The sequence below is a fragment of the Camelus bactrianus genome, chromosome 7, assembly GCF_048773025.1.
Source record: "Camelus bactrianus isolate YW-2024 breed Bactrian camel chromosome 7, ASM4877302v1, whole genome shotgun sequence".
Taxonomy (NCBI): domain Eukaryota; kingdom Metazoa; phylum Chordata; class Mammalia; order Artiodactyla; family Camelidae; genus Camelus; species Camelus bactrianus.
This window is the reverse complement of record NC_133545.1, coordinates 91,174,852-91,201,725: the sequence shown is the minus strand read 5'-3', so window position 1 is coordinate 91,201,725 and position 26,874 is coordinate 91,174,852. Positions and strand designations below refer to the sequence as shown.

Below are 26,874 nucleotides of genomic sequence, written 5' to 3'. Positions count from 1 at the left end.
AGTCTGTGCTGTGTTCTCTTCCAGGACAAGGGGTGCACTCTGACCCCCGCCCCGCCCCCACCAGCGGTGGCAGAGGCGGCGGACAGGCAGGTGAGCTGGGGCCTGAGACCGTGCCCGCAGGTCAGTGCCCCAGAGGCCGCTGGTGACTAGAGGGGCCACGGGGCAGAAGGCAGCATGGGATGGGAGGAGGAGGAAGGTTCAGGATAAGGAGATGAAAGGGGGAACGGACAGCACTGTGAGGGCCTCGGCCATGAAAGGGAAGAGAAATCACAGTGACAGCTGGAGCGGTGTCGGCGTTAAAAGCTGCGGGCTGTTTTTTTTAATTTTATTAATTACCGATATATATTGACAGATTTCTTATTTTATTAAAGATTATGTTCCATGTCATATAACAGGATAGAGTATGTTATTATTTATTAAATAATACATAATAGAAGATATACTAGCATATTATCTTCTGTTTATTTTTTAGCAGATAGTATATAATACATATGTAGGTGTTTATACACATAATATATAATTCATGCATCTATATAATATATAACCCATAACAAATAATGTAAGATTATGATTAATATATAATATAACAAGATTACATAACAATAATTATGTAATATTACCCATTGTATGTCTTGGTTCATGACACATTCTCATCTTAGGTGCCTGTCAGAGGTATTTATGTATTAAAATTAATATTATAAGACACAGTTATGAACCTATCACCCAGCATCATAACAGGAATATTGACAGTGACATACTGTGTCCTCTTTCCCTATCCTGCTCTTGGCCTTTTCTCACAGGAAGTAACCAGCATCCTGAATCCTGGCTTACCCTTGCCTTGTGTTACTTTCACACACACAACATTTAAGATCAGTTAAAACAAATGAACTGCAGGTACATGCAATGAAGTGGATGAATCACACACTCCATGTTAAATTGAAAAAGTAACCCCTAGAAGGTAGCCGATAGTGTGCTATGCTTTTAACTGTGTATATATATGTCAACTAAACTCACTGAATTAAGAACAACTACAGCTAGAGTCCAGGTGGGAGAGGGACAGATAAAAGGTGAGGTGAGCAGGTTTGCTGCAGGTGAGCGAGTTCCTTTCCAGTGACATGTCATTCTCTCTGAAGCAGGAGGCAAGGCCATCTGCTGGGAGTCAGGGAAGAGACAGAGGGAAGGTTAGAGGTGTGCAGAGAGCAGAGAATGTTGACACCACTGAGTGATAAGTGGGGAAATGTGCTCACTAGAGAAATCCTGGAGGATTGCCTGGCAGCGGCAACATGGTGGGCATTGATTTGTAGTCTTGGAAATCTGTGCTGGGAGAGCCTGCTGCCTGCAGGCTCAGAACAAGTAGAGCTGGGTGAACCGAGATGGAAGTCGGCCTGGTGAGGAACTGAAAAGGTCAAGGCTCAAGGGGGTTTTGTCTGTCATAAAGAGAGTGCTGACTGTGGATGCAGAGCTGGAAGGTGGGGAAGTGGAAGTAAGAGGAACGTGGACAGGCAGGAAAGCAGAGGAGTCAGCGCATGATGCCCCAGTGAGGGTGAAGGAGGGCCAGGGAGGCTGGTGGAGAAGAAGCTGGACGGCTAGAGGTGGGCACTTAAAGGAGAGAGGCTGGACCTTGGGTGGAGACACGCCCGGGTATGAGCCCGGGGGTAGGGTGAATGGGGGGTGGCTGGCTCAGGCTGACAGAGAAGAAGACCCTACAATGACCATACTGGGTGGTGGAAGGAGAATGAACTTTGACGTCTTGATGGTAGGAGGCGAGGCAATACAGAGCTGGTGGTCCAGGTGCTCCTGACTGAGGCAGATGAGCAGGGAGGCCAGGGTGGCAGGCACTGCTAGGAAAGGATCTGGGTTTTCCATGTGCTCCCACGAGGGGAGGAGCAATCATCTGAAGGTGGAAAGTGAGCACAAGGAGGCCAACCCAGGCTCCTGATCAAACGGGGGTTGTTAAGGTGCAAAGCGTCAACTCCAGTGATGGTGGCCCAGGAAGCAGGGACCACGGGTGAAGTGAGGGGGCACTCAGAGAAGAGAGGGAGAAGAGTCTTCTGGGTGTAGGGGGAAGAGAGGCCCCAGGACAAAGGAGCACAGAGGCACAGTGATGAGGATGGACTGGCTCTATGGTGACACTGCAGGGATGGCTGGATCTTTGTCCTGAGGGCTTAGGTTGGGGGGACTACTGGCCTCATGAGGATCCCCCTCTCAGCAGCCTGGACAGAGGCTCTCGCTCCTGAGAGCTGTGTGGCCACCACTGTTCCCGGAGGGGCTCTGCCTCCATCTTCTCTTATCAGACTTTCCTGCCCAGCCCCCGACCGCCAGCGAGGGAGCCTGGGCCTCGCAGCTGTTTGCCGTGGAGGGACACAGGCTCCTCGGAGGAGCAGGCGGATCTTACTTTGCTCCGTAACCCAGGGCCTAGCAAAGCGCCAGCCCATGTGTGGGCCATGTAGGGGCTCGGATACTTACTATACTAACTCAAAGCAGTAGAATTGCAGAGCTGGAGGAAGTGACCACTGAGCTCACAGAGTTCACTGCCCACACCCCCATTCTACAGATGAGGAATCAGAGACCAAGCAGTGAAGCAGCCTTGGCCAAGGTCACGCTGCTCGTAAATGCTGGCCTGTGTCGGGCATGCCAAGTGATGAGCTGCAGTGAAGGGGCTGAGAGGGGTCTCTGGGTCCAGAGAGCTCGGGTTCAAGTCCCAGCTCTGCCATTTATTAGCCGTGTGACTAATGAATGTCCTTACCTTTAAAGTGGAACGCATAGTGGTGCCAACTCATTGGGTTGTCATGAACACAGCGTTCCTGGAACAGCAGGACAGAGTTCTGTAAGGGTTTGCTGTTGCTTTGGTTATGATTATTATCACCAAGTGAACCCTGAAATGAAGAACAAAGGCAGCAAGAATTTTTATTTTAAAGGAGTTTCAAATCCTCTGATGAATGCTTCATTTCATCTATTCAAGTTTTCATTTGACCCTTATTAACAACTACACAATGGATGACTTTTGAGGCAATCTTGCTTCATGTCTTTAATTCTCACTAACGACACAGGCTATTTAACAGGCAGCAGTTTCTTTTCCAGGAAGAGGGACAAAAAGTTAAAAATGACTCAGTGCCTCTCGGTCCCCAGTGAGTTGGTTGTGACCTGTCAACCCAGCTTTGGGGAAGTGCCTGCTCCCCCTGGGCCCACTGAGCTGCCCCGCAGCCTCCAAGGGGTGCCGTACCCCCACACGAATCCAGTCTCTTGGTTCCTATCTTTGCTTCAGATCCCTCAAGGACTGCCCATGCCCCAGGGCCCCATCTGCCCCACCAGCCTTGGCTGCTGGACTCCAGGACACCATCCTGGGTCTCAACCATCCCCTGTTCCTATGACCGCCCCACTACTCTACATTTTGTCCTTCAAGTGTGGGCTTCTGTGGCTCGCCACACAGCAGGGGTCTCCCCGTCCTCCACCTTGGGTAACTGCATCGTCCTGCACGGTGCCTAGGGAACCCGTGTGGAGGCAGGAAGAATACAGAACAACAGGTACTCAGAGGGGCTGCCTTTCCCACTGCAGGGGCCCTAGAGAGCTTTCTCCCAGCTGGTTATTCACAGGCGCTGAAGCTGTGGAATCTCGATCTCACCAATTTAAAGGGCATCATCACTAATTACAAAAGCAATCATTTCTTCAGTAGCAAAAGGAGAAAAGACTTTGTGTTCCCCACCTCCAACTGTTTTCCTCCACCTTCAGATGTTTCTCATCTCTGGGCAAGGGTAGAATGCAACTCACAGAATATTATTTTTCAATGTCTTTTCCCACTCTGAAGATTGCTTTCCCAGAACCGATGAAGGCTAGAATGGTTTAGCTTCCCTGGACTGAGGATTCAGAGGCCTGGGGGGAAGGTGGGAGGGGGAGGTGAGATAACTCAGCAATATTGAACCTAACAGAGACATTAAAAAGTTCTATTCTAAACAGAAAGGAAGCAGGATGCTATAGAAACAGGAAAACCATAGTTGGAAATGCAATAACGAGTTGCAAGAGAATAAACATAAAGATGTAAAAATGAAAAAGGACATCAAAATAAAAAGAGTTGGGAATGGGAGAGGGGAGCAAGAAAATGTAGATTTTTTTCTTTCTTTTTTTTCTTCGTTATTCTTAGGATGTGTTGGAGCCTACGTGATTATCAGTCTAAAGGAAATAGATATAGTAATGGGCTGATATATTTGAAGAATAAGGTAACCACAAATCAAAAGCATACATTAGAGTCGCAAAAAAACCAAAAAGAAACAAACTCAAAATGGCTTAAAGACTTAAATATTACACACGACACTATAAACTTCTCACAAGAAAACATAGGCAAAACATTATTTGACATACATCTCAGCAATGTTTTCGTAGGGCAATCTAAGTAACCCAAGCAACAGAAATAAAAGCCAAAATAAATAAATGAGACCTAATTAAACTTATAAACTTTTGCACAGCAATAGAAACCATAAGTAAAACTAAAAGACAACCTATGGAATGGGAGAAAATATTTGCAAAAGATGAGACTGACCATGGCTTAATTTCTAGACTATATAAATAGTCCATACAACTTAATAAGAAAAAAATAAACAACCAAATCCAAAAATGGGCAGAACAACTAAACAAGCAATTCTCCAATGAAGACACACAGATGGCCAATAGGCATATAAAAAATGCTTAATATCGTTCAATTATCAGAGAAATGCAACTCAAAACTACAATGTTATCATCTCACACCAGTCAGAATGGCCATCATTCAAAAGTCCACAAACCATAAATGCCGGAGAGGCTGTGGAGGAAAGGAAACCCTCCTACATTGTTGGTGGGAATGTAGTTTGTTGCAGCCACTGTGGAAAACAGTATGGAGATTCCTCAAAAGACAAAAAAAAAAAAAAAAAAAAAAAGGCTTATCACCTAATCCAGCAATCCCACTCCTGGGCATATAACCAGAGGGAACCTTCATTCCAAAAGATATCTGCACCCCAATTTTCACAGGAGCACTGTTTACAATGGCCAAGACATAGAAGCAACCTAAACATTCACTGACAGATGACTGGATAAAGATGCGGTATTTAGATATAACAGAATATTACTCAGTCATAACAAAGAAGGAAATAAGGCCATTTACAGCAACATGGATGGAACTGGAGATTATCTCACTAAGTGAAATAAGTTAGACAAAGACAAGTATCATATGATATCATTTATATGTGGAATTTTTAAAATAATGATACAAATGGACTTATCTATAAAACAAAAAACAGACTCACAGACTTATAAAACAAACTTAGGAGTTTGGGATTAACAGATACAAATTACTATATGTAAAACAGACAAACGACAAGGATTCACTGTAGAACACAGGGAAGAATATTCAGTATCTTGCAACCTATAATGGAAAAGAACCTGAAAAAGAATAGACTATGTATATGTACAACTGAATCACTATGCTGCATACCTGAAACTAACAAAACAGCTGTATAACTGAAACTAACAAAACATTGTAAATCAAACACATTTCAATTTAAAAAAAATTGATAAGCTCTAAATACCTTTATTCAAAGAAAATCTTGAACTCTTCCCTCTTACAAAATTTAAAATGGGTAGCTTGAGCAGGACCAAATTATACTGGATGGGCAGTTACATATCTTCTCCAGCACGTGGCCCATGCTACACACACATCGTGTTTTCCTACAGGTAAGAACAGCCCTGACTGCACAGCGAGCGACTCTTTCTGGGACAAGGGCCTCTGTGGCAGTGGCCTCCTTGTCACCGCTGCATCTCACCAGGAGGCCAGGGTTTTCAGAGGGGAGGGGACATAGAGCTCATACACTTCAAATTGACTTCCCGAAAAAACTATGGAAAAACCAAATTCACCTGCAGTGTAGGAAACATGAGCAGGGCCCCTAAGCAGACCGACAAGCCCAAAGTAAGATGGCCCGATGTTCAGATCGGAACCAGAACAAAGACCACCTGGCCCCAGTTAAATGACCACCACCTCACCTGCAACGAACTGCTCGTACTCAATGTCAGGGATGTTTCTGTTGAGACTTGGGAGGTCAAAGGAGTCGGACCAGGGATCGGGGCTCTGCCAGTGGTAGAGGTGGCCCCAAGGGAATAGCACCAGTACCGGCTCCTCCATCTTCAGCAGGGTCTTCAGGAGGAAGGCAATGTGGATGCAGACGTTCCTAAGGAGGTTGAAGCCCTCTGGAGGGTTGAAGTCACACAGAAGGTACCTGGCTGGGAGCAAAGGAGAGCGGGTCTTCAGGGCCAGGCCTCTGCACAGGAATCCCGGCTTAGATAGAACAGATACAACGGGAATCCCTGCACAGCCCATGGCCTAGACTCCAGACACATTCAGCAGCTTCTGGTTTGTAAAGTGGAGGCACTGCCCACCCATCTCCATGTGGCCAATTACTTCAAGTCCGGGAGCAGTTGCGGAAGACATCTTGGCATCCGTCTAACACCACTAAGCACCCGACTAGCATCTGAGCACCCGTTCTCCAGGGGCTCTCAAACTTCTTGTTCTACAGAACCCTATACACTCTTAACAATTACTGAGAACTCCAAAAGGCTGCTATTTATGTGAGTTTAATCTATCACTATTTCCTGTGTTAGAAGTTAAATAAGAAGTTAGAGAAAGTGTATGAATTCACTTAAAAATATTAACAATCTACTGTATGTTACCATTAATACTCTTAAACAAAATATATTTCTATTTTTCAAAAGAAAAATCATTAGTGAGAAGAATAGCAGTGATTTTAATTTCTGCAAATCTCTTTTGGACTGGTGAGAGCTGAATTCTCCTATCTGCCTCTGCATTCCCTGTTTTGTGATATCGCAGGCCAGGTTTTCCCTGGAAAACCCCGCAGGAACTCGGGAGAGCAAGAGTGTGCAAAAGGCAGGTGACATCCCGGCGTTTCTATGAAAATGGTCTTGCACCTCAGGGGCCTTGGATACACTTTGATAACTGTTGCCCTATCCAAGGCGAGACTCTTCTACACAAGAGCCAGGCAAGGGTCCTGGATTCTGTAATGAGTTACCGCCAAAACACCCCTCCCTTCTCTGTGTGTTTCTCACAAGCTCCATTACTGCAGATGAGGATGTAATCCTCAACTGGGGCCTCTAATCCCAGAAGACTGCTAACTTCAAGAGGGAGGGTCCCATCTACCATCCCTACACCCCGCATAGTTTATTTTGAGTCAAGCCCTAGATAACTGCTTATCGGCACTGACCCTTGTGTCTTTTTCCTGAGGTTGACTGAAGGAACCAACATCTGGATGGAACTGAAATTTCCCTGCAGATAAACAAGGCTGATAAGCCACCCCATTCCAACATCTGATTCTGGGGCTCTTCAAAACCCGGGTAAGGCCCCGCTTCATCTAAGATGGGTCCTCCGCCTGCCCTTCCCGGGGGGTTCTGGGAGGCCGCGGCCACCAAGGGCGACCCAGACTCGCGGCCCCAGCCCCATTGCCTGAGGGGGAGGAAAGCTTGAGGCTGTGCCCAAGCCCTGCCCCGCCCCGCCCCAACACGCTCCCCGGCACCACAGCCCTCCCCGGCCACCGCCCCAACCCCGATCCCACCCCGGTTCATGTCCGCCGGCCCCGCCGACGGCGCGGACGTACGTTTACCGTCTGTGGGACGCCGCCCCAGACAGGATGTCGGCCGCCGACTGACCAGGCCAGAACTAGTCGCCCGGCCGAGCAAGCCGCCATCCCCAGCAGCAAGCACCGCCATGGTCCCGGGCAGCTGCACACTTCCGGAGCCCGCTACCCGCCCCAGAAGCGCACGCCGGCCCGCGCAGAGCGTGGCGCCTGTAACCATGGCAACTCCGCGGGGCCCTCCCCTAGCGCTTGCGTCGTGCGTCCTCCCGAGTCTAGTTGTGCGAGGGCAGAACTTGCGGAGCCAATGGGAGCCAGGGCGCAGCCAGGACGGGGGTGGGGGGAGGCTTATGGGACAGCTGGGCGGGGCCGGGGAGGGCAGGGCCGCCCGGAAGTCCTGACCTGCAGGTAGCGCCGGCCGGAGGCTGGGGCGTTGCTGCCACCAGTGGGCGGGGCAGCGGGGCGGGGGCACCCTCACCTGTCCGTGTGTGGGGATCAGCCTGGGCTCCGTGGCCTCCGCTTGCACCGGACGTGGACCCAGGCTACCGGTGGGCAAGATAGAGGACTGAGCCCAGGCACGCACGGCTGGCCAGGTAGGGCACCTGAAGTGCAGATCCGCCAGGCCCGCTGCCGGCCTTGAATACGCGCTGCTAGGCAGTTTCCAAGAAGACGGGATCTGTCATAAGAGGGGAGGTAGGGCTTGGGTACCAGATGTCGGGTTGGGTGCAGTCTCACAGGAGAGCCACGGTGAGAGGGCGCAGAGCGGCCCCTGTGTTGGCGGGGCTAAGAGTTTGGGGTATAGGGTCGGGGTGGTGTGTGCCTTTCTCTGTGGTCTCCTCACTCCAGAGCAAGGGGCTCTGCTTCCCCCCTCCCCTCACTGCACTCCCTGCCTTCCCCAGCACCACCTGGGGTGTGGTCATGTCGAGGCAGGGAAAGCCCAGGGAAGGGGCTCATTCAGGGGCAGGGGCCACTCTGCAGGGATGCTGGACCTGACAGCAATGCAGTGCTTCGGAACTCCCCTGGGCTGGGTTTCTAACCAGTGGGATGGAAGGGCCTTTCCTTCCTGGGGTGCATTTGGGGGAACTAGATACGTCATGAATGTCAGCCCTGAAAATGGAGGCTGTGCTACATCCATTCTTGGAAAGAAAAATCAGGCCCTTCCAGCCCAGGTGACTCAGAAAGTCAGTCAGCAATGTTCGGGGTCCCCAGTTTAGGCTTTCAAATAGAGCTGAGCGGCTCAGGAGGCCAGATCCCTGTCCGTGGCTCCAGGAGTAGGCTTTCTGCTGGGGGACAGGATCCTCACAAACACCTGTGTCTTTGTGGGTCACTCCCCTCTGACAAGCTGGGAGGCAGGGTGCAGTTGTGGGAAATCGTGTTTCCATGAGGAGAGGGCCACCAAGTGGTGGGGGCACAGGAGACAGTGAGAAAGAGTCCCCTAGCCTTTCTGGAATCAAAAAACTGGCAAATGTGAAAAAGTGCATAATTTGTTTTATTGAACAGGCTGCTTATGTACGTTTGGAGGGCCAGGTTCAAGGACTCTGCATCCCTCCAGGACAATAGCCTCAAGAGAAGAACAGACAGAGCAGGAAGAGATGTGGGGTTTCTCCCAGGAATGAGGCAGAACAGGGATTTCTGCAGATTTGCAAGGAGACCCCGACCGCTGAGCACCGGGTTACAACCCCACGTGACCCTTGTCGTGTTTGGCTTGGGCTCTGGGTCTGGCCTGATCATGTATTCTTCCAGCTGAGTTCCAGAAATTCAGAGGGTAGACTTAGAGAGGCTGCGTTTGGAACCCGGTGTGGAGACGGAGGTTCCTTTATCCTGAGTCCCCTCAGCCTAATCACTGTAGCTGAGTTCCAACACCACCCAGGCCCCCAGGGTGGCCGTGGAGGGAGAGCAAGCCTGGCAGGTGACCCAGGGGTCCCACTGCTGTGCCCCTCCCTTATCTTTGTTCCCTTTCACCCCGGAAGGTGTGATTGTCTCATGTCATGGTGACAAGCCATCTCTCTTCTCTGTCAGGTGGGATCCCCACCCCCGCTCAGCCTTCTTTCTGCATGGATGCTGAAGGACCAGGCTCACTTGAAGTTCTGAGTTTGAGCAGTAAGGTGGAAACAAAGAAACCAATGGAAACAAAGAAACAAGTCATTGTGGCAAAGCTCCCCACCACAGAGAAGCTGCCCTGAGTGGAAGGGAGGGTGTGGGCATGCCCATTTGTTTCGTGTCTCCCAGTGCTCTTCGCTTTCTTATTGCAGACCTGCATGGTTACAACAAAATGATCTGCAAAACTGAAAATATTTACTCTCTGGCTTTTACAGAAAAGGCTGACCAGCCTCTGGTTCCCGTACCGGTCAACTGATTGGAGTACCTTTCCAGTTTGGAAACATCTGGGCAGGCCCAGGTTTGCAAAATTCTTTAAGAGTAGTTATGGAGTTTTGCTTCTAAACATTTTTATGTCTGTATACTTCTGAGCTGAGGTTGTGCTGTGTAATTCTGAGCCGGGATTTTCTCAAACTGTTTCTTATTTCTTATACCGGACACCCCTAAATTCCAAGGGGAATGGGATGTTAAGGAAGCCATGGAGTTTAGGAAAAAGATACAGATTTCATTTCCATTTAAGCATCGATGTATCTCCATCCTAGGCAGTATCGGTTCTGTGGTATTGATAGGGGAACTAAATAGCAACCAAATTTATAGAAAATAGTGGGTCATTGGGTACACAAGTTCTTCTTTTCAACATTTTTGTAGTGTTTGCAGTTTAAGATGACCGTTCCTGAGAAACAGGCAGCCTCTTAGAATGAAATAGCATTTTCCCTGAACCATACTCAATTTTTATTTCGTAGACAGCAGGAAGGGCAATCACACATCCAACACTTGGGGACCTCAAAGATAAAACGTAACTTTCTGGGAGCACACTCCCCCCGTCTCCCTCTGCTCTTTTCACTGTCCCATTGTCCCTGAAGGCTCTTTTGTATCTTCTGCTCATGACTCCAGTAACTCTTCCTTCTCGTCCCTCAGCTGGTAAGTTTACTTTTCTACTTTGACCAAGCAAACTGAAGCCAACAGAAGAGAACTTTCACCAGCAACTCCCAGCACATCCGCTCGCCTTCTGATGTCTGTGACCTCACTCTCGCTGCCCCACCTCTTATTACAGGTGACATCGAAAGCCAGATCATCCAAAAGTCACCAGGGGGCCCATCCATACAATCTTCTCCGGGCTGTCACTCCCACATCCATCCTCTCTGTCACTACCTCATCTATTTTGTTCTCCTGCTAGTTGGCTCCTATCAGTATATAAAAGTCCATCCTCTTAAAAGAAACAAACAGCACTCCTTGACTCTAATTGGCCCCCACCAATTGCCACCCCATGTCTTTGCAGCAAATCTTTAATGAGTCGTTTAAACTCACTGTCTGCATATTCTCTTGAGCCATTCCCTTTGGCACCCACTCTGGCTTTCCCCCTGATCCCTCGCTCTATGGAAACTGCTCTGTCAAGGCCATCAGTGACCCCACGTTGCTAAATATAGTGGTCAGTTTTTAGTCTTCATCATGCGTGGCCCTTTGGCAGCATTTGACCCAGCTCTTCCATTTCTCCTCCCCCGTGTTCCTGCTTCACTTGGCCTCCAGCCCATCGCTCTGCTTTCGATCCACTGGCTGGTCTTTTGCCAACGTCTCCTCTTTTTTCCAAATATTTACTGCGAATGTGCCTCGGAGTTGGGTCCTGGGTCTCTCCTCTATCTCACTGCTATACTTTTGGTGGAAGCAACCAGACTTGGAAATTGACATGCCATCAATTTCTCGATTTGTCCAAAACTCCCTGATTGGCCTTTTCCATTTGGAACTCTCTCCCTGATACTCATATTCTTTTTCTTTCATTCATCTTGCTTTCACATTCATACATATGTTCTACTGTGTAAATTACTTTTCCAAATTTTGAATCAGTCCATACATATCATGTGAAATGCTCAGATCTCTATTATTTCCACTAAGATGCTTATTCTACCTTAGAACCTTTCTGCATTTCTGTATTTATGTCAATAAAGTGAATAGTATTTCTACAAGCCTCATAGTTAAACAGTGTGTTTGTTTGGGGCTACTATGTAACATGAAATAATGATACATCAACATAGTCCTTTTTCATTTAATTTTATGTAACACCAAGATGAGGTTTTTGCACTGAAGACTGTTTCATTGAAATTTTACCTACGTTATGGACAGTCAGTTTATGTGAAAGCCCTCATTTCTCCCCTTTTCTGATATATTTTCCATTTGGCTATTATAACATATACCTTGGCATGAAATAAAATTCCAAATCCATTCACATAATAAAATTAATACATTTAAATTATATTTTTTAATGTTAAAAAGAAAGAAAAAAAACCCCAGACTCCTCTACCTATTAGGCATTTCTGTGGCAATATCTAATAGACTCCTTAATCATGACATTGAAGAACTGAGCTGATTCCAGCCCCTTTCCACCTGCTCAGCCCCATCTTGTCCCATCCCCTGTGGATGGAGAGGACATCCATCCCATTTTCCAGGTCCAGATGTTGGAACCATGTTCTCTCTCTCTCTCTTTCTCTTACACACACACAGACAGCAAATCCAGCTTGTTAGAAAATTCTGGCTACTCTGAAATCATTAACCACATACTCCCTGTTCCCCACCCTCCTAGGAGCCACCTTCAACCCCTTGTTGGACACCAATTAGCCTACTTCTTCCATCTTTGCTTTTCTACAATCTCATCCACACAGAGTCAGAGGGAGCCTTTAAAAGCATACATTGAGGGGGTGGGTGTAGCTCAGTGATACAGTGCATGCTTAGCATGCATGAGATCCTGGGTTCAAACTACAGCACCTTCACTAAAATAAATAAATTAACCTCCTCCCAAGAAAACTCAAAACAAAAGCATAAATTGGACATCACCCATCCCATCAAAACTCACTAAAAGGGTCACCATTCCATTAGGAGCCAAAGTCGTCCCAAAGTCTTCGAGGACCCGGCCTGCTCTGCCTCTCCGCCCACACTCTCCCCATCACTCTGGGGGCCTCTGGCTCCGGCTCTTCCTTCTTCCTCCGGATCTATTCTGCTTCAAGTTCATTACTCCTTGAGATCTGCCAGGATTGCCTTATTCCCTCCTGCCTGCCTCCCACCCCACCACCATCACCTGAGTTTGCTCATATCACTCTTATTTTTCCCCAAGCTCTTGCTACCCCCATCATGTTGCCTGTTTTCTCTGCTAAAACTCTGAGCCCCCAGTGATGGGGAGTCGTGTCTATTTTGTTGACTAATAAAGCCCAAGAGCCTTGGGAATGGGTATAGTTACTAGATTCCCATAAGTAGTAGGAGCTTATACAGATTTGCTGAATGAAAGCAGAGGTCCTGGTCCAATTCGATGGAGCACTTCTGTGTCCTGCTCAAAGATTAACTCTCCTTTCCTCCTGAGAGAGGGTGACCACTTCCTTGGTGATCAAAGGCAAGATCTATTTTCTTTATGCTGTTAACCTTAGGCGGGGAGACTGGGGGATCTTCATTTATATTTTAAAATTTGATTCACTCTGCAGTTTGTCTCCTGTCTATGTATCCTTTTGAGAAACCGTTTATGAGTGATCATTCTTCCATCAGATTGAACAGGATCCAGGGGGAAGTACCAAGCCTGTCCCATCGGCCATCCTGTGTGTCATGTCCTGTGACCCAGAGGATGCTCAGCACGTAAGTGAACCAACAGGAGTGAGTGAAGTGATGGGAACATCTCATTATTGTGGTGGCTGCACTCTGTCCGATGCCTTGAGATTTGGGGAAGGGTTTACAACTGCGGAGGCGAGATGTCAGGTCCTCTGTGCTCTTCCTGAGTGCCCTGGCCTTACCCATTCCCCCAGCCCCCTCTGGGCAGCCAAGCCCAGGAGCTGGGCCCCCGGCGATTGTGCTGATCAATAATCCACCTCACCCAATGTCCGGGGGTAAGAGCGGCCAGCACAACTGTTTGTAGACTCTGAAGTCAGGTCCTTGGAGGAATTCCTCACTGAACAATGTTTTGGACCTTTTATTTTTCTCTATAGCCTCCAGCTGAAGAAACAGATTGCCTTAGGTACATGAAAGGTGAGGACACCTACTATCCCCATGGAGCGCAGGTGGGGCTGGGAGTCTGCTGTTTGTACAGCCGGTGGGCTCGTGTTGCTTTGGGCATCCCTGTGCCTGAATTCCTGCAGTACACTCGGTGGTAAGAACGGGGGTGCCTGGCAGGGAGGGAAGCGGGTCGGGGGACTACACAGCTGGGGAGACGTTAACCTGGGGTGAGCGGGAGCCGGCTGATGCATGGAATCTCGGTGCAGGGAACTCTCCAAACTCAGAGAGGTTCCCACTCCCGCAGGGTCCCTTTGATCAGGGTGCTAGGCTGTCAGCACTGCAGGGTCCCTGTGAGGATCATGGTGCCTTCAGGCAGTGGGAAGTGAGGGGTCCAATGGCAATTAAATTAACTGTGCACCCAAAGCCAACCCCCGTCTCTTTCAGCCTGTTTCCTAATCTGCAAAACTGGAATGATGTTAACCATCCCGCAGGTTTGTTGATGGGCTGGGACACACTAGACTGCCAGGAGCTGGAATTCCTCTGTGCCCTGATTGTAATCCTTCCTTCACACTATTTACTCTCACAAGTTCAGTCTCTCTGTCTCTCTCATTCACTTGTAACTTTCTCTACTGCTCTGGTTTCATTTGATTCCCACCCTCCTCCCAATCCCCAGATGAGTGAAATTAATTTCTGTGTGTCAGTTCCAAATTCCCGGGAAAGATGCTCTGTCCCCTCTGGATTGGTTGTCCAACCCATCAGTTGCAGTCAGAGGAGTGAGTCCCTCTGTGACCAGAGGAGGGGCTCTGCCCAGCCCCCCAGCCACCACTGTGGGAGCACATAGCTCTCCGAGGAGGAGGTACTGGCTGTGACTTGGTGTCACTAAGTGTGAATTTATCTCTCCTCTTGCCCCACATTCATCCTCCTAAACAAAGATGAAAATTAAACACTCCCGAGATTTGTGTCATGGAACACTCAGGGTGGGGGCTAAGAGGGCTGGATTCCCTGCTGAGTGTAAGGGGCTACAGTGACTCCCCAACGAGAGCCTGTAAAGGAAACAGCACCGGCCCCACTGGACATTAGGGTGCTAAGTCTGCGTGACATTGAGCCAGGCTTCTGACCACAGCTCAGGGGTCTGTTCTGACCGGTTAGTCTTTGAAACCAACCAGCTTTGGATTCCTCAATCCCTCCCTGAGGTTTTACCTGAACCACGAGCTTCTGTATCTCTGAAGACAGATGATGAGGACCCTTCACGTAAGGCATTTGCACAGCCCTGTGCGGGAATTTGTGCTGCACGGTCTGCCCGGCGAGCTGACCAAAGTTCGTATTTTACTGATCTTAGAAATAGTCTGGTTTCCTGATGCACTGTTTCACTGAACAAGCAACAGAAGCCACCTCTGGCTGATAAAAGCAAAAAAGGGACTTAATGAAAAGATACTGGGAGGGTGCATGGAGTGGCCCAGACCAGAGCCGACCCGGGGGCCGTAGGAGATGTTGGGGAGCCTCAGGCACCAGGCTGCGCAGGGTGCTACCGGGCCCCCTGCTGCCCCAGCAGGGACCCCACTCCTCCTGACACTCCACCTCACTGCAGGTTCATGTCCCGGCAGGGCCAGGTCACACTGAAGCCACCAGCACACACCTCAATGGGGGAGTTGGCCCCTTCTCAGCTGAGGGCGTGCCTGGTGTGGGGAGATGCCCAGTTAGAGGAAGGCGGTTCCCCTACTGTTCCGAGTTAATGCGCAAGTCAGTGTCCATCACTCAGGAGAGCCGGGCTGGTCGGACCTCATTGTGGTGACTAGGCCGTCTGAGTTCACGTATTACTTTTTAGGTTGGAAGGCCCAAGAGGGAGAAAAAGTGGAGGTTCTAGTACTTATTTTATATTTCCCATGTACCAGGTGCGGTAAGCAAGCCACTTCAGACAAGGCCCATAACAACCACATTAATAGGCCACGGAGAAAGTCATGCAGTCAGGCCTCTGCAGCCCCGAAACCCGTGTCCTCATCAGTTCCGTAGTTACCAGTGGAAGTTGTAGGGTTTTATGGGACTGTGTGCTCCTGTGGGGGCTGGGATGTGTGTGTTTAAATCCACATCTTCAGAAACTCGGCCAGAACCACAGCCACTGATTGTCTGCATGGAGGCAGAGGAGGGGAGGCTTCCAGCCTCTGGTCCAGCTCGTGTGGAGCTCAGAAGTTGCTCCTTCTGTCCTGAAAACAACACCAGAGCTGAGGGAGCTGCAAACCCACTGCTCTTCTTAGATCCACAAGAAAACTGAGGGGGAAAGCTGCTCCCAACACAGAGAGGCAGCCGGGCAGGCTTGGAGAGTCACAGCTCCCAGGGCAGAACCCGCTTTTGTAAGAACCCCGGGGGCAGGCAGATTTAACAGGTCCCTGAGGCCAGCTGGAGGCTCAGCGTGGGGAAGTCCGAGTGTGACAACTCCAGGGGGCCAGTCAGAGGGGCCCCCTGCTCTTTTTCATGCATTTTACTTCCAGGACCGTTTCCTGTTCTCAGAGTGAAGATCATAGGAAAACTCCTCATGGTTCCTGCCAGGAAAGGAAAAAATAGCTCTATTGAAATACACCCAGAACATTCTCTTCCATTGTGGGTGGTTGTGTTTTGTTTTTTTTTTTAATGAGAAATTATTTTACCAGAGCCTAACCTACCTGGGGGAAGGGAAATACCTTCTGTGTCACCCAAATTGGGGTGGGGGAAAGAGACACACTTGTGGAGGTCACAGCTCAGGGCACAGGCTCAATGAGAACTAATCACAGGACTACAAATGCCCTGCTCTGTCCCACTCCCCCAACACCTTACCTCCATTTCAGTAGGGCCCCTGTGTTATAACAGGAATAAAATTAAAAGAAGTAAATGTCTCAGGAGTGTCTAGGGAAAACCCAAAGACAGCGGGGAGATGGAAACAAGGACTCACGGGTGGCTTTAGCCTCTCGCACGAATAGCTGTAGCAAACTACACACAGCCCAGCCCCAGTAGATAAACAGAAAACCTCACAGAAGAAACTATTTATTTTGGTTCTCTTACCCAGTGCATTCCATGGTGCATCCTCGCCTAGAATTGAGTGGAAGCAAGTCCATCTCAGAAGGGACATACCTGAAGAGAAATGGCTTTCCAGACTCTGAAGGGCAGAGAAAGCACCAGCCTGGGTTAGAGAAAGGTGAGCGGTGGGGTAGGGGGTGGGCTGCATTCTTCCCCAAATAAGGAACCTTCCTGAGGCCAGCACAGTGGGAGAGAGGGCCATAGGGTGGAAGCAGCCAGACTTCTTCCTGAGAAGTGATAGGATGCCTCCAAGGGACCATTCAGATGCCCAAACTGTGTCCTGATGGTGGGAGCCAGTCGGTCTGCCTCAGAGCCCAGGACTGAGGTGGGCGCACAGCAGGCCGGTCTTACTTGGCCGGATCAATTTCACTTCTCCGAAACCCTGTGTAAAACATGAAGCGTGGATGACCTGGTGAGAACAGCTCTGCCCTCAAGACCGGTTTCAACTCCTCTCTTCCCAGAGAACAGCATCTCTGAGCCCGTCCTGGGTGACCTCACAGAGATCACCCTAGTGGCCCAGGCTAGTGACCGGGAACATGTACCTTCCTGCAGCCAACCCCAGACGTCCACTGATGCATCATATACTGGCAAAGATGTGAGTTCCTGTGCATTGGTCTAACAGCAGAGACTGCCACAGGCCCAAGAGGTGGTGTGTGGGACAAGCAGGGGTGCAGGAGTGTACGCAGTGCAAAGGTGTAAATGGTGGCAGGGGTGCAGGGGCTGTGGAGGGTGCAGGCAGTTCAGGGGATGCGGGGGTGCAGGCAGTGCGGAAGGGCAGAGAGTGGCAGGGGTGCAGAGGTACAGGGAGTGTAGGGGTGCAGGAAGGTGCTCCGGCACGTGGCCAGGGTCAGAAGGCAAGTGCACATCCTCGCAGTCAGCCTGACCCCGGGAGATTAGTGCAATGGTCTGGGGTGGCGGAGGGGGCGGCGGCGGCGGCGGCGGCGGCGGTGGGTGGGAGGCTGCCCGGGCAAGCCGGTCGATTTCTTCTCTTCCCTGCAGCCTGGCCTGGGGGGGTGTTGGCCGCCGGAGATTCGCCAGATGTTGGACTCCAGGTAAGCTTGCTCCTGGGTGGTGGGGCGGTTAGGTCAGTGGGCGGTGGCAGCGGCAAGGGGGCGGAGCGGGGCTGCCCCTGGCGAACTGATGGAATAGCTGCCTTCTCCCGGCTGCCGGGCCTGGGAGCGGCCTCTGCTGCCCCAGGTCGCTGCACACACCTGTCCCACTCAGCAAGCTGAGTGGGGAGTGGAGGCGGTGTGGTTAAGGTGCAGGGCCCACGGGGATAGGGGGGCTGCCGCACGGAAGCCGGTCAATTCGCTCCGCTCTCCCCCGCGGCGGAGCCAGGGGCGGCTTCTGCTGCCGTAGAGGCGGGACGCCGGTCTCCAGGTGAGCTTGGTCCTGGGAGGCGGCGGCGGCGGCGGCGGCTGTGGGTTGGGGTCCATTCCAGGGAGCTGCTCCATTTCTTCTCTCCCCCGCGGCCTGGCCTGGGGGCGACCTCTGCCGCCAGAGATTTGCCTGAGGTCCGACTCCAGGTGAGCTTGCTCCTGGGAGATGGGTGCGGTGCAGTCAGGGGGCTGGGATGGTGGTGGCTGCGGGGATAGGGAGGCTGCCCCGGGGGAGCTTGAGGATTAGCTCCCATGTCTGTGCCGCGTGGCCTGCAGGCGGCCTCTGCTGCGCCAGGTCCTGGGACAACCCTTTCCCACTTTGCCTGCTGGGGGCGGGAGGCAGGGTAGTCAGGGTGCACGGGTGGCGGGGGTCGGGGGCCTGCAGCGGGGGAGCGGGCACATTTGCTCCCATCTTCCCCGCGGCTTGTCCTGGGGGCGGTGTCTCTTGCCCTGGGTTAAGAGACACGTGTATCCTAGTCAGCCTGGCCCCAGGAGGCGGGCGTGTTACGTTGGGGGTGGTGGCAGCAGCGGCAGGTTTTCCCATGGAGCCGGTCCATTTGCTCCCATTTCTCCCCGTGGTTTGCCCTGGGGGCGGTCCCTGTTGTCCCTAGTTCGCCGGACGTCCATCTCCAGGTCAGCCTGCTCCCTAGAGGCGGCCACCGTGAGGTCAGGGGGCAGGAGCGGTGGCTGCTGGGGGAGTAGGGGGCTGCCTTGGGGAGCTGGTGTATTGGCTCCCGTCTCCCCGATGGCCTGGTGTGGGAGTGGCCTCTCCTGCCTCAGATCACCAGACACACCTGTCCCATTTAGCCTGCTGGGGGAGGGGCCCCCTGGGAAGTGCCTTTAAAGTGTGGGGGAGGCGACGGCAGGCGTAGAGGACCTGCAGCGCGGAGCCTGTCAATTTGCTCTCCTCTTCCCCACGGCCAAACCTGGGGGCGTACTCTGCTGCCCAAGAAGCCGGATGCCCGTCTCCAGGTCAGCTTGCTCCTGGGAGGCGGGCGCGATGCTGTCGAGGGGCAGAGGCAGCTGCGATGGCCGGCTGCCCCGCCTAATGGGGCCACTTCTTCTCCTCTCCCCTGACCTGGCCTGGGGACGGCCTCTCCCGCCCAAGATTAGCCTGAAACCCCACACCCGGTCAGGTTGCTCCTGGGAGGTGGGCGCGGTGTCATCAAGGGTTGGAGAGGAGGGGGGTCTGCCCCTGGCGGGCTGGAGGATAAGCTCCCATCTCTCTGGAGGCCTGACGTGGGGGTGGCATCTGCTGCCCCTCATTCCTGGGTCACCCTTCTCCAGGACATATTGCCCCGGGGGTGCTGTAGGCTGCGGGGGCGGCGGGTTGTTGGCGGGGGTATGGAGCTTGCCGCTTGGGAGCTGGTGGTTTAGATCCCATTTCCCCCGCAGCTTGGCCTGGGGGCAGCCTCTGTTGCCCCAGGTCGCAAAGCACTGTTTCCCTGACAGCTTAACCACCGGAAGTGGGCAGGATGTGCTGAGGGGGCGGAGGCAGCCGCCAAGGCAGCGACGGAGGGGGCTGTCCCTGGCCAGCCGGTCAATTTGTTCCCATCTCAACATTTGCTGTCCCAGTTTCGCAGGACGCCCTTCTCCAGTTTATCCTTCTCCTGGGAGGTAGGCTCAGTGCATGCAGCCCAAGGTCTGGGCTCTCCCCTGGGGAGGGGCAGAACGCTCTTCTTCTTCTTTGTCTTTATTCTTCAGCAAAGTGGTTACTGGCCCCAATTCTTAATTCTGAGAAAGTGTAGCCTGTGTTACGGAGGAGCTGCTGGACAGTGAGGTTTCTGGGTGGGTTTTCACATCAGCTGATGCCCCAGGCAGGCAGGAAATGTATTGCTTAGAGCTTCTTAGTCTGGAGTTGGGGGATGGCCCCGCCATCCTCACCATGCTTTTTAAAAATGTGTTACTCCCCTCTTTTTCCTAGGTGACATTTTAGGTTATTGGGTCCCAGATTGCTGGCACACTCATCCCTGTTCTCAAACATCTTTTAAACTTGGGTGAAGTGTTAAGTTGGGGAAGAAGATGACTTACTGAAAGGTAAGAATACTTAAATTTGCATTAAAGCTACATTCTGTCAATCTTTCTCAAGTGATTTTTCTCTGATTCTAAATCCATGACCTAGTGAATGTTGTACTCCTGTGTAAATCATTGATCTTCACATCACACTTGTTGAGTGGTCAACGAGATTTGTTATTTAGATTATTCCTGAAAGGAAAAGCTCAGGCTTTTGAGAATTCCTTGTCTGATGTCACCCAGGCAGTCACAGTAGAAGACAGAGCTGATATAAAAATCCCTCACCTGCCTGAACTGCAAAGCTTCTGGGATTACTGATCCCTGAAATGCAGGTGACTCTTGATGATAATCTGGGGGATGGTTTATATGATCAGATTCTTCCAGTCCTGTAAATGGGTTCCGTGGCCCCAGCCCCGGGAGAGCTGGTCATAAGGGCCATATCGTGAGGGGTGGGATGGGAAGGCAAGGTCTAAGAGCTGGCATCACTGAGATTCCACACTCGCTAAACACAGACCCCAGAGCCTAATTGTTGTCAGGTTCTGTTCTGGATTTGAGAGTGTGTTCAGACATCATTCTTGCCCTTCAGGGGTCACTGCCTGGGTGGAAGTAACCTTTACATAAATCTGGGGAGGATGACAATTAAGTAGATGGGCTGTTATGATTCTCAGTGTGCCCAGGCTCGCTCTTCCAGGCACTCGTGGGACTAACGAGAGTCATGTTATTCACTCATACACTGATTTATTACCCTTGAATTGATCATTTGTCCCACAGTAAGTGAAACAAGCGATGAGGAACCTGAGTTTTGTCCCCTTTCCTAGCACTGATTGTATCTGTCAGTCAGGCGCCCTGCGTATGCATTGTGAAATGGTGGTATTTCTTGCCCAATGGGACTGCACTGTCAGTTCTGAGAATCAGGGGAGACACGTGGGTAGGACAGCACACTGACACATATGGCACCCCCCCCACCCCATGAGACAGCATTGTCGATGCTCAGGTGACCCGATGTAGACCCGCGGTGCTAAATCTGAGCATGTTTAGTGATCTTGGTGGCTATGAAAATACAGACTGCCGGTCCCTAATTCTGGAGACTCTGAGGGTGTGCACCCCAGAATTCTGCATTTTAAGAAGCACTTTAACTAATTCTGATGAAGATGATCTGAGTGTCCCACTGAGAAACACTGGTGTGCGATGCACCAGTATTGAGGATTCTCAGGGAGCGATGTTTTTTCAGGATGGTCCAAGGGCCCTCACGAGACTTTTGCCTTGGGTGTAATTGTATGTGTTCGAAAGTGATGTCTCTCACTTCCAGTGCTTGTCAGCATGCTCTGTGCAGGGATTTGCTCTCAGCAGATATCAAAAACTATAAGTCTTCAGGTCACCGAGCTAGAGTGTGGGCGATCTTTTATTTTGGTTTTCTTTATTGCAATGCGGAGTCTCCCGAGAAGAGATTCAGACTGAACAGCTTTGTGTCGGACTTTGGAAGACCGCTGGTGCCCAAGGGGTTCTCTGGCAGCACAATGACGAATCTAGGTCCCTCTTTCACTGCTACGTCAATGAAGTGGACCGCATGGACAAGGCCAAAGCTGGTATCCCAACCATAGCCCTTGACAGTGATGTTCGGCTCCAGGAAGCCATCAGATGCAGCAGGTGGCCAGAGAAGGAGCCTAACGGGCTCATGAAATGTGACACCCCCAGCTTCATCAACACGGACCAGAACTCTTCCTTTGGGGAAGATGATCTCCTGATTTTGGAACCACCGATTGTTCTAGAAAATAAGCCAGTTGCCCAGACCTCACACAAAGACTTGAATTGGAAATGTGCTTTGTCAAGTGTTTCTCTGAAGATGTGAAGTCTGTCTTTGTATGGCAGGAAGTCCCCTTTCACAAAATTGTATGTGTTTGTGTCTGAGAGAGAGAAATGGAGACAGACAGAAAGACGGAGACAGAAGAGAGCCCCCTCAGAAGAGAGCTAGTTAAGGTGAGTTTTTGTGCCTTAGTAAACATTTGGGGTTTTGGGGGGAACAAAGTATTTACACTGTCTCATTCTCCTCGTTGGAAACCTTGGCCCCGTCCTCAGTGTCAGCGGCCTTGAACGGGGTTGCCATGGTGCTTTTCATCTGGCACCGCCACTTCCACGCTCTGCCTTTAGCACGTTGCTTTGCCTCCCAGGGCTGCCACCCTTTAAACTGTAATGTGAGGAGTCTGGAGTAGATGATCCATCCCAGCTCTGCTGTTTTGCAAATTTCTGATTTCGTATTCGGATGAGGCTGGGATACACCCAGAGCAGCATAAACCAGGCCCTACCTCCTGTCTCTTGCTGGGGCATCCCTCAGGTCTGTGCCTTCTACTCAAGCCTTTACTGAGCCCAGCTTTTGTCAGGAGCCCAAGTGCCTACCGGGATGGCAGGAGACCTGTCTCTCCTGGTCACGGTGGCAGACATTTCTATTGGTTGTGCTGAAACAGCTCTTCTGAGATCCTCCGGCCACCCTTGCTCCAACCTGAGGACAGACCTACCGTTCCTTTCCTAGGAGGAGGATCAATCCATGGTGCATTTTATGACAATCCTGTCCCCAGGAATGCACGGAAGGTTATCAGCTGAGTGAGGGGAAGTGCCTCTGTGTCTCTGTGTCCCTGTATCTCTGTCTGCTCACAGTGCCCTGCCACCGGCTACTGAACAAGAAAAGTGCTATTCACCATGCTGTGTCTTTTGCAGATGTGTAGGTGATGGTCTTGTGGCTCATGTGTGGGCTTTGTGCTGGGATGGTGAAGGGCTTATAAATACCTCATCAACATGTATTCGAGATGGCCTGGTGCCACACAGACTTGATTCATGAAGGCATCAAGCCTGCACACTGGTTTGGAAACAACTTGGTTTTGATCAGTCACACTGCATGCATGACTCACTGCTGATCTCTGGGTGGTTTTTTCATTTTAGATTTATTCACCCAGTGTCTTGCTTAAGCTGAAAAATACATTTATTTCACTAGAATATTCTCAGATTCTTTGTTTTCACACATCCAGTTGTTTAATTCCTTTAAAAATCATTTTGTGTTTATAATGCCTCCTAATATCTATCATCTCTAGGTTCCCAGTGGCCTGAGCCATGCACCAGATTTGATGTAGGAACTGTTCCACCAAAAGAAATCCCTTTGCCATAATATCTTTTGAGGAAAATATTATTCTTTAAGGCTCTAACAGTAAATCGTAGAACAAAGCATGGAACATTTATTGTAGTTAATACATGTTCATGCAAAAAGAAATGATATTTTCATTAAACAATGTTGATTTTAATAACTTTTACTAATGTGAATATTATTACTCATAATTTAAGTAACCAAATAAAACCACAGTTATTTATTATGAAGTTTGAAAACTATTTACACTGTCTCTCAATTAGAGGTAGCTTTATTAGAAGACTGAAGGGTATTTAAAAGATGGAAAAATACCCATGATGACACCATCATTTTTATTAACTAAATATCAAGAACTGTGCAGGGTTAAGATTGAACCCTCTGCAAGCTCTCAAGTTAGCATGAGGTAGTTTGTGGATGCTGCCAGAAGACAGGAGACTCCCCCAGGTTCAGAGACAAAGAACTTCTTGCCAGCACAGCAGGCAGCTTGGGGTTCATGTTCATGTTGGTTCCTGAGTTTCTTTCCTTTTGCTGTTCTAACAAAGGACCACAGACTCAGTGGCTTAAAGCAATACACATTCATCATCTCACTGTTCTTTTGTGCAGAAGTGCAAAGTCATTGTCAGTGGGCTTAAACCAACGTGTGGCCAAGGCTACGTTCCACACCGAGGCTCTAGGGAGGGATTCGTCTTCCTACCTTTCCCAGCTTGCAGAGGTGTTCACACTCCTTGGCCCAGGGCCCTGTGTCACTGTGACCTCTGCTGCCACTTTACATCTCTGTCTCTGACTATATAGATATAAAGGAAGAGTCTTCGACATCTGGTATGGACCCTTTTTCCTAAATGGACATTGTATCTCTATTTATGTGCAGATTAAAACCCCTTCCCTCCAGGGTGTGGTGGCATCAGCTCACAAGATTACCACTCTGGGCTTTAAGTGTCCTCTTTGTATTGACACCTGGGAACTTCTCTTTCCATAGTTAGCTCTCTGTTACATTTGTTGTTGTATTTTACCCGGCATTACTGAAAGTTTTACTTAAAATGGATCCTAATTAGCTCTGTTTACCTGTTTCCAGAGCTGAAGGCTTCAGTTCTAGATTATCTGTTTGATTTCTCTTAAAAATACATTCCAGTATATTTCTCTGGTGAAAGTCTTTACCCTGTTGTCTATTCTCCCATAATTTCCTTATTTTCTTGAATATATTAAAAGTATTTTATAGCCTTTATTGGTAACTCTGATGCCTACATCACCTGGGGGTTTGCATCCTTTGTCTAATGTTTCTTATTCTCATATTATCCGTTATATAGTCTTGACATGTTGCATGTCTTGAAATTCTTTATTACATGGCAGACATTGCAAATGAAAAATCCATATGTTATTTTCCGTGAGAGGTTTTCTACCTTCCTTTTAGGCAAACAGGGTGAGGGACTGATCATGTCGCTCCAATCAGGCGCTGAGGTGGATCAGGACTGAAGTGCCTTTTTTCTTAAAACAGCTTTGAGGTATACTTGGCAAAGTAATTTTCACACGTATAAAGTGTACAGCTAATACGTTTTGACATAAGTATATCCCCAAGAAACCATGACCACATTCAAGAGAGTGAACATACCCATCACCCACAAAGCTTCTCTCCTGCCATTTGTTGTCCCTCCCTCCCTCCCCATCTCTTCCCCTGGAAACCATTGATCTGCTTTCCATCACAACATATTGGTCTGCATTTTCAAGATCCTTGTATGAATGGATTAATGCAGTATCTACTCTATGTTGTCTGACTTCTTTCATTCAGTGTAATTATTTTGAGAGTCATCTGTGTTGCTGTATTAATAGCTTATTTTTCTTATAGCAGAGTATTGTTTAGTGCTGAGTTTTTACTGAAGAGTTTGTTGTGAGCAGTGTTTGGATAGACCATCATTTGTTTCTCCATTTACTTCTTGATGGATGCATGGGTTATTTACAACTTGAGCTATTATAAATAAAATTGCAGTGAATATTTGGTTACAAGTCTTTATATGGACATATGCTTTTCTTTTCTAAAGCACCACATGAGGAATATCTGGGTTATATGGTAGATAGGTATTTACCTTTTTTAAAGAAACTGTTAAAGACTTTTCCAAAATGGTTGTACTATTGTAAATTCCTTGTGGTGTGTATCAGCTCTGGTTGCTCTACTTCCTTACCAGCACTTTGTAAGGTCGGTCTTTCTAATCGTATTCATTCTTGTATGTATGTGTACTAGTATCTCACTGTGGTTTTTGAAAGCATTTCTCTAATGACTAATGGCATCTTTAATCAGCATCTTTTCATATGCTTATTATCCATCTGGATATCTTTACTGAAGTGTGTTTTCTGGCCTCATTCATTCATTCAGGTGTTTGCATTATTATTGAGTTTTGAGACCTCTTTATTCTGGATCAGATACAAAGAGAGACCTTTATCAGATATATGATCTGCAAATAGCTTCTGTCTAAGGCTTGTCTTTTCATTTGCTTAGCAGTGTTTAGAACAGCTTTGAAGAGTCTTCATTTTGATAAAGTTCACTCTATCAGTTTCTTTTTAAAATAGATTATACTTTTGGTGTCATAGCAAAGAAATATTTGCCAAACCCAAGGTCATAAAGCTTAAGCCTATGTTTTTCTCCTAGCTGTTTTATAGTTTTAGATTTCCTATTAAGATCTATGATCCATTGTGATTTAATTTTTGTATATTTTGTGAGGTGTGGATCAAAGTTCATTTTTTTTTTTTTTGCATATCACTATCTAATTCTTCCAGCACTACTTGTTGAAAAGATCCTTTCTCCACTGCATCCTTTTTGAGAATCAATTGTCTATATAAGTGTTGGTTTAGTTCTGAACATTCTATTCTGCTCCATTATTCTATTTTCCTGTTTTACACCAACACCATACTTTCTGATTACTGTAGTTTAAAAAAAAAAAAAAAAGGCTGAAAATCAGATAGTGCAAGTCTTCCAACTTTGTTTTTCTTGTTCAAAATTGTTTTGGATATTTGGGATCCTTTGAATTTTTATATGAATTTTAGAATCAGTTTTAAAATTCCTTACATCCTGTTCTGCCAAATTTCCACCCATGTCTTTGGCCATCTCCAAAGCCACATTTTCTGAAGAAGTCTCTCTAGATCCCAGGTGAAAGGAATTTCTGTTTCATCTGTGCTCCAATCACATTTGATAATATTTGATTACATTTATTCATATTTGGCTGGATGTACTTGTGTGATCTTTCCTGCCATATAGTAAATCTCTCAAGATTTGGAATCTTGACTTGGTTCCCTCTGTCTGCTGAGAAAACTAGTTCTATGCTTTGCAGGAGTGAGCCCTGCAGTAAGAGGTATCTGCAGCACACATCTAGCTCATTGCTTGCATATCGTCAAGGAATCCTGCCGATTTAGAATTGTTTATTGATTGTTGTCTCCAAGACGGCTCAGCCTTTTTTATTTCTATTGCTACTGCTGCAGTTTCAAAGGAAAATGGGCTAATTATTTTCCAAATATCAAAACATACTGTAATTGAGCTGTGACGCAAATTATGTGCTGCTGTTTCTTAACAACCTGCTTAGTGTTCACAGGTACCTTCACTCATGGAACTTTTGGGAGAATGTCATATCCTCAGAGATAGCAATGCTGT

General features: G+C 48.8%; 2 protein-coding genes and 1 long non-coding RNA gene across 27 annotated transcripts in view; 2 read left to right on the top strand and 1 right to left on the bottom strand.

Annotated features, from left to right (window-relative positions):
• Positions 1–586: 586 nt before the first annotated feature.
• LOC141578220 (GDP-fucose protein O-fucosyltransferase 2-like) lies at positions 587–7,914 on the bottom strand. 6 transcript variants are annotated; one of them, XR_012508365.1, is made up of 4 exons: positions 7,629–7,896; positions 6,007–6,243; positions 3,769–3,870; positions 587–2,876 (listed from the first exon to the last, which is right to left on the bottom strand). XR_012508365.1 is itself a non-coding variant. In XM_074367849.1 (3 exons), the coding sequence occupies exons 1-3, from the start codon at positions 7,825–7,827 to the stop codon at positions 2,788–2,790; spliced, it is 447 nt and encodes a 148-aa protein (XP_074223950.1). In that variant the 5' UTR covers positions 7,828–7,914; the 3' UTR covers positions 587–2,787. The 6 variants fall into 6 exon arrangements, 4 of the variants coding, with proteins under 4 accessions (XP_074223950.1, XP_074223948.1, XP_074223951.1 ...); XR_012508364.1 differs by having other exon boundaries at positions 3,704–3,870; positions 7,629–7,895; XM_074367849.1 differs by lacking the exon at positions 3,769–3,870 and having other exon boundaries at positions 587–2,804; positions 7,635–7,914.
• A 145-nt stretch (positions 7,915–8,059) lies between these two features.
• On the top strand, positions 8,060–20,131 carry LOC141578219 (uncharacterized). 17 transcript variants are annotated; one of them, XR_012508361.1, is made up of 12 exons: positions 8,060–8,197; positions 9,624–10,002; positions 10,620–10,755; positions 13,227–13,313; positions 13,661–13,821; positions 14,112–14,158; positions 16,705–16,833; positions 17,177–17,310; positions 17,715–17,767; positions 18,054–18,241; positions 19,547–19,711; positions 20,019–20,131. XR_012508361.1 is itself a non-coding variant. In XM_074367836.1 (12 exons), the coding sequence occupies exons 4-12, from the start codon at positions 10,714–10,716 to the stop codon at positions 20,020–20,022; spliced, it is 822 nt and encodes a 273-aa protein (XP_074223937.1). In that variant the 5' UTR covers positions 8,060–8,197; positions 9,624–9,704; positions 9,920–10,002; positions 10,620–10,713; the 3' UTR covers positions 20,023–20,131. The 17 variants fall into 17 exon arrangements, 14 of the variants coding, with proteins under 14 accessions (XP_074223937.1, XP_074223936.1, XP_074223935.1 ...); XR_012508363.1 differs by having other exon boundaries at positions 18,050–18,241; XM_074367836.1 differs by lacking the exon at positions 18,054–18,241 and having other exon boundaries at positions 9,624–9,704; positions 9,920–10,002.
• A 1,026-nt stretch (positions 20,132–21,157) lies between these two features.
• LOC141578218 (uncharacterized) overlaps positions 21,158–26,874 on the top strand; it is a 39,754-nt gene continuing 34,037 nt past the window's right edge. For 2 of the 4 annotated variants that reach the window (XR_012508359.1, XR_012508358.1), the window contains exon 1: positions 21,164–22,084. This is a non-coding gene — a long non-coding RNA (uncharacterized LOC141578218). Of the gene's footprint in view, positions 22,085–26,874 lie in introns of all 4 variants that reach the window. The other 2 variants (XR_012508360.1, XR_012508357.1) reach the window with 2 other exon arrangements.

Bases quoted from the DNA above. Each gene is read 5' to 3' on its own strand.
- LOC141578220 (XM_074367847.1), bottom strand. From the start codon at position 7,827: ATGGTTACAGGCGCCACGCTCTGCGCGGGCCGGCGTGCGCTTCTGGGG. The intron at 6,244-7,628 runs GTACGTCCGCGC...CTTTGCTCCCAG, and splicing joins GCGTCCCACAGACGGTAAAC to CCAGGTACCTTCTGTGTGAC.
- LOC141578219 (XM_074367838.1), top strand. From the start codon at position 10,714: ATGTCTGTGACCTCACTCTCGCTGCCCCACCTCTTATTACAG. The intron at 14,159-16,704 runs GTTTGTTGATGG...TCTCTTACCCAG, and splicing joins TGATGTTAACCATCCCGCAG to TGCATTCCATGGTGCATCCT. The intron at 17,311-17,714 runs GTGAGTTCCTGT...TCTTCCCTGCAG, and splicing joins CATCATATACTGGCAAAGAT to CCTGGCCTGGGGGGGTGTTG.